Source organism: Leptinotarsa decemlineata, unplaced genomic scaffold (genome assembly GCF_025532065.1).
Source record: "Leptinotarsa decemlineata unplaced genomic scaffold, Ldec_3_MD MMD2_P_RNA_scaffold_2, whole genome shotgun sequence".
NCBI lineage: Eukaryota > Metazoa > Arthropoda > Insecta > Coleoptera > Chrysomelidae > Leptinotarsa > Leptinotarsa decemlineata.
In genome coordinates, this window is record NW_027412529.1 from 615,818 (window position 1) to 621,566 (window position 5,749).

The following is a 5,749-nucleotide window of genomic DNA, read 5'->3' on the forward strand; positions in this document are numbered from 1 at the left end:
AGGATTTCCACAGTTTAAAGGAAAACTATGTTTCCTTCAACAGTAATTAGGAAAGAAAGTTTCACTAATGAAAAGTGAAGTGGTAAACACAGTAGCCGTAGAAATGGAGGTAGTTGTGCGTTGATATACAGAGTGATTCACAATATAATGGAATTGTGACTGATAGCTGCCCATATGCGGAAGATATTTGAGAAAAACTCTTAGGTATTTGGGTTTTTTTCAACGCAATAGAACCCAAAACAAGCTGGCTTTAAACGATACGGCATTCTAGAAGTTTCGAGAGCAGAAACAAGTGAGGTTAAGCGTGACCTTGATTAAGTCGCAGTCGATCGAAGTAAACCAGCATCTACTAACTAACTAACTAACTACTCCAAGTATAAATTTTACCTGATGACTTTATGCGTGGAAAATATAGGTAGTACCGAGGGGACTGACGTAAACTGGTCACAGTTCATTAAGGAAATAAAGGGCACGAACAACTGGAGAGTATTGTATTCCTCTAGGGATTCTAGGCGCGGATCCAAAACGTTTCAGTTTCAATTATTTATTCGAACATTTCTTATTGGTAGAATTCGTTCGAAATACATACATCAACCTATCATTTAACCAAGATACATATATTCACAGAATCGAATAATTTTTATTCACCTGTTCATGCAGGTAAAGTATGTAGGAGACTTTTAGACCATAAAAAAAAAGTTTGGCCAACAAAATTGTACCTAATCTTGAATTGAAGATTATAAACGTTTTTCATCGAAATAAAGTGAAAGTAAAATGATGTTTAAATACCTTTATTTCAAGACAAAGTACTATCAATTTTATATAATCTGATATCATTTCATTCCATACTATTAAGTAAGTATAATATGAGGAACTTTTTGGGAACTTTGATTGACCTTTCATCTATGCTATTGAAATATATTTGTGAAGAAAAGTCATTGACACTAAATCATCCTACTTTATTTTATTCATTCTGCTTTTATTGTTTCATGGCAATCTTCAACTATTGGCAACACTGTAGTAGCCTAAATGTCTTTCCTGTCACCTGTCAGTATATAACACATGTCAAAATGTTCAAACCCAAACAAATTAGGAGAAATTGTATTATTGAAACGTAAAGTTAACTAAACCCTCAGTTCATTTTGAATAATCAAACAATTCACGACCAAAATGGGAAGGCGATCCATCAATACCACGAAAAGTGGAAAATACATGAACCCCACGGATCAAGCACGTAAGTAGGAAATCGCACATCAAAAGGAAAATACAAAGTTTTGTTCTTACAGGAAAAGAGGCAAGAAAACAAGAGCTGAAGAAAAATAAAAAGCAGAGGCAAATGGTGAGGGCTGCTGTGCTGAAAGGAAAAGATCCGCAACAAATTCTGGAAGAAATGGAGAAAATTGATGAAATGGGTTAGTATCAATTTTTAGCGGCTAAAGTTTCGTTGTATCAATGCTACCTACTGTAACTTTTTAGAAAAAATGCCAGGAATTAGTTCAGATTCTTAAAGTTCCCCAAAAAACATTAAGTTTTTATTAACTTCAAAGAAAATGTGCCATAGCTACATACTCTGACATTATTTTTTTGCAGAGTACAATGTTAACCAGCCATCACCTTTAAACGAAAAAGTCCTCAAAGACAAACGAAAAAAGCTTCGGGATACTTTAGAAAGAGTACTCAGTATGTATGTAAGTCTGTAGCCTCCCTTACCTTTAATTTATATCTAATAACAAACAAATTCCAGTATAAAGACGACCCAGAAAAGTGGACAGACCTGAAACGGCGCCAGACCGATTACGAGCATAAACGCAATCAACTCGTCACCTTCTACGAGTCTGTCAAAAGTGCTCAGCAAGTAACAGTCGACGAAATCCCCTTACCGCAGCTTCCTCAGCAGGCCAACGCTCTACCGAATGCCCCCGCACAGATCCCTCTACCGACAACCGAAAGAAAGCAGGAGCACACAATATACTCTATCGCAACAGCTCTCAAACTCCAAGCTCTAGGCCAGCCGGTGAGGGAGCCTCCGGGCCCACCCCCTGGCCCAGCTCCGGACTTGAATGATGATGGTGAGGTAGAGGAGTTTGGAGCAAGGCCATCGGCGGAAGAAAAGGAGATAGAAGCTGACGAAGCAAACAGTGACAATGAGTCTTCGGCTGTGAAACCTACTTCGCTTCAACAGAAGATGGTAGCGCTATCGGGGCAGAACGTTGATGAGTTTATGAAGGAAATGGAGACAGTGCAGAAGAAGTTGGACATGAACCGTGAAGATGATGCCAGGGCCAAGATGTCTGTTCACATAGAGCCTCTGGTAAGTAGATTTCTTGTTCTTGTTTTAGTGTACTTGTACAGTTTTAATTTGTGGAAAATATAATTTCATTGGCACCATTCACGCTACTGTTTCCAGTTTTAGGTACTGAAAACTTTTCAACCAAATTTTTTTGATTTACAGGTACCACCCGGCACAGAACTACCCATTCTACCCACCCAAACTCCCGTTCCGCCTCCCCACCTATTCCCCAGCAGTATACGACTTCCTCCGGGCCCCCCGCCGGGTAGGCCGCTAATGCCGCCTGGCCCGCCTCCCGGATTGCCCCCGCGGTTACCACTCAGGTTGCCTCAGGTCGCACCTAGAATGATCAGGCTAACGGGTCCGCCACAGCTTGTGCAGCCTAATGTGCTCTCCGCTGCACCTCAGTTGATCAACAGATCAGAATCATCAAAACAGGGGCCACGATATCAGCCAAACCGCAGATCAGGTATGTTTGTTTGAGGGAACGAGTTGGTAAGGGTGATGGCTCAGAGATGGCGCCACTGCACGTAGTACATTTCTTTGTTTGTTTCATTTCGCTTTTGAGAGATGGCGCCACATGAATTTATTAATTTTGACATGTTCCAGGAACTACGGTTGAACATTGTACACTTCGGATGTCACACATCCCCTCAAAAACATCTAGAGGCGTCATATTTGTATTTTGTGTATCATTGACAAAATCAAATGAGGAGGAACCCCATCTTAAGCAAACTGGTGGGACAATTTTGGTTCCTTGGAATGATCTGCTAGATCACCGAGCATGATGCCCTTAGATTTTTTGGAAATCCGTGAAATCTAAAGTATATGTTACAAAACCGCAGTTTATTCCAGAGCTCATTGATAATACCTTTTGAATTAATTAATCATTATGAAAGGACGTTTCTATAAAAGAACAAATATAGCAAAAAATATTTGAATGTTAGTTACTAGAATGCCTCATGTCAATTTATAATGTTTTCTTACAGTTCAACCTTCAAATATTGGTGAAACAAATTGAATATCAGAGCCATCTGTTGAAAATATTCAACTATAGTAAAACCAATAATGATTGAGAGTAAAGCGCGTTGTCATATCTAAATTTTACGTTACTAGTTTATAGCAGAATCAAAATATAGTAAGCAGTAGAGTTGTAGGTTGTGGCAAATTATAGATAATACACAATACTAGTACGATTAAAAGGTATTATTTATGACAAAAATCAATAATGAGCTTGTAATGAGTAATACTTATACATTTCCTGATTACTGATCAGTTAAAATTCATTATTTTCTGTATAGTGTTAGATATTTATTACAACTAGTGGCAACGCTGTACGCAACGATATTTCTGTCTTTGTCACTTTACCGTAACTTCCATCTCATCGTTGCAGTCCTCACTAATGTTCTTGCAGCCATGAGCGTATCATTGGTTTGTGAATTATACGGCGTGAATTGTACGTTTTACAGTTAAGTTAGTCAGCAATCGACATGTTGTGATAACAATTGGTGAAAATAATAGTGCTAATAAGTGTTTAAGCGTTACATAATTATATTTCTACACCATTCTCAAACTACTCAAAAAATGGGAGACATGATCGGGCCTTCCACGTCGAAAAAGGTAAAACGGTCGGAGTCTCGGTCAGTAAGAGAAAAACAAATTGTACTGCGAGTATTTCACTGTCTTGAAAGAGATCATCAGCCACCAAAAGATGACTTTGTGCATATGTGCTGTAATTGTACGTGTGTACCTCCGAATAAACAACCGGGCATTTCTACATCATATATATATATATATATATATATATATATATATATATATATATATATATATATATATATAATTCTATTGGGTTCAATTCGCAATGGTATGGTGGTAACCTTAAAACAAAATTGAAATTTCCAAATTGAATATTCTCACATAGCACAGGTATTCTGTTTTATCCGTTATTATGTTTTATATATATATATATATATATATATATATATATATATATATATATATATATATATATATATATATATATATATATATATATATCTATATATATATATATATATATATTATATTTATTATGTCCTTTTTATATTACAGCCCTTGATAAAGCTAATAAACATTAGCGAAAGCTCGGGCAGCTAAAAAGAGTAAATATTTATTCTAATCAGACCGAATCCCCGAAAAACTACTATTCTATACATACATACGGTCGTTACACTATCAATTATATATATATATATATATATATATATATATATATATATATATATATATATATATATATATATTGTTTTTTATTAATATTGTTAATTTATTTGGTACCTACTATAATTACCACGATTATTACTCCGTTTTCATAGGTAAATTACGATATTGCAAAGTTTTAATGAAATAAATAAAAAATGTGTATGAATATTTTAACTAATTGTACTAAGAATTTTTCTTTCTTTCTTAACCCTCTCAAAAATTAATAAGCACGCCCCCGATTTGCTGTCAACTGGGCTTACTTCTACTCTCAATCATTATTGGTTTTAGTATAGTCAATCTGTTTTTCCATTGCAATCATAGATGGCGCCACTTGTTTTTCATTCTTCAGCGTTTTCAAAAAACTAGTGACTTTTTTGTTTAATACTGTTTATTCGCTTTATTAAACCATATAACCCCGTCTCTGGTTGCATTTCTCATAACTGTGCTTGTTTTTGGGAAGTATTTCCAAGATTTCGATATTACTTGAAGCGGAATTTCGAAATTGCTATTCACAAACATAGCACTGGAATCTTCGCTCGGTCCTTACGAGTTTTCTCATTCCAGGAATTTGAGCGCAGATGTAACGAGGTTCGTTCCGTCTGCTCTGAGGGTCAAGAGGGAGGACAAGAAGCCCATGAAGAACCCGAGCGCCTTCGCCAGAGAGATGAAGCAAAAGGAGTTCAACATGCACCAGAACGCCCTGGCAGGGCGTACCAAAGACGATGCTTACAAGCTTTTCATGCAGGAGATGGAGCAGTTGATGTGAGGATTCTGCCGACTATGATGAATTGTGTAACTGTAATTGTAGATTATGTTGAATATGGATTCGATTGTCAAAATACAGATTTTTTTATAGAGTTCTTTGGTAGCTTCAAGCCGATGAACTTGATGAAACTCTGACGGGGTTGATTCGGTCCTGATGTATATCCAGAAGCAGTTGTTATTCAAAACAAATATGTGATATGTGCCTAAAAGCTTCTTTTTAATAAATTCGACTTACAAAATGCCAATATATTAGATTGTTTTGTCCGTTTTTGTGAGTCTACTCAAAATTGTAATATCTCGGTGAATACTAATTCCGTTCAATCGAAATGAGCGGAAAAAATTCGACATCCAAACAAGATATTCTTTCTATATTCACGTAAAAGGGCGAAAAGAAACAATTGTTATCTGCTTTCTCCATTTAGATCAACAAATGACGAAATAAAACACCAA

General features: G+C 36.2%; 1 protein-coding gene across 1 annotated transcript; it reads left to right on the top strand.

The window, feature by feature from the left end:
• The first annotated feature begins 1,023 nt into the window (after window positions 1–1,023).
• Window positions 1,024–5,394, top strand: LOC111509042 (uncharacterized). The gene is given in 7 exon segments (XM_023164714.2): window positions 1,024–1,234; window positions 1,287–1,412; window positions 1,591–1,688; window positions 1,745–2,311; window positions 2,453–2,717; window positions 2,720–2,759; window positions 5,099–5,394. Coding segments are annotated over 7 exon segments (1,362 nt in total). The 5' UTR covers window positions 1,024–1,170; the 3' UTR covers window positions 5,301–5,394.
• The last annotated feature ends 355 nt before the right edge of the window (window positions 5,395–5,749 follow it).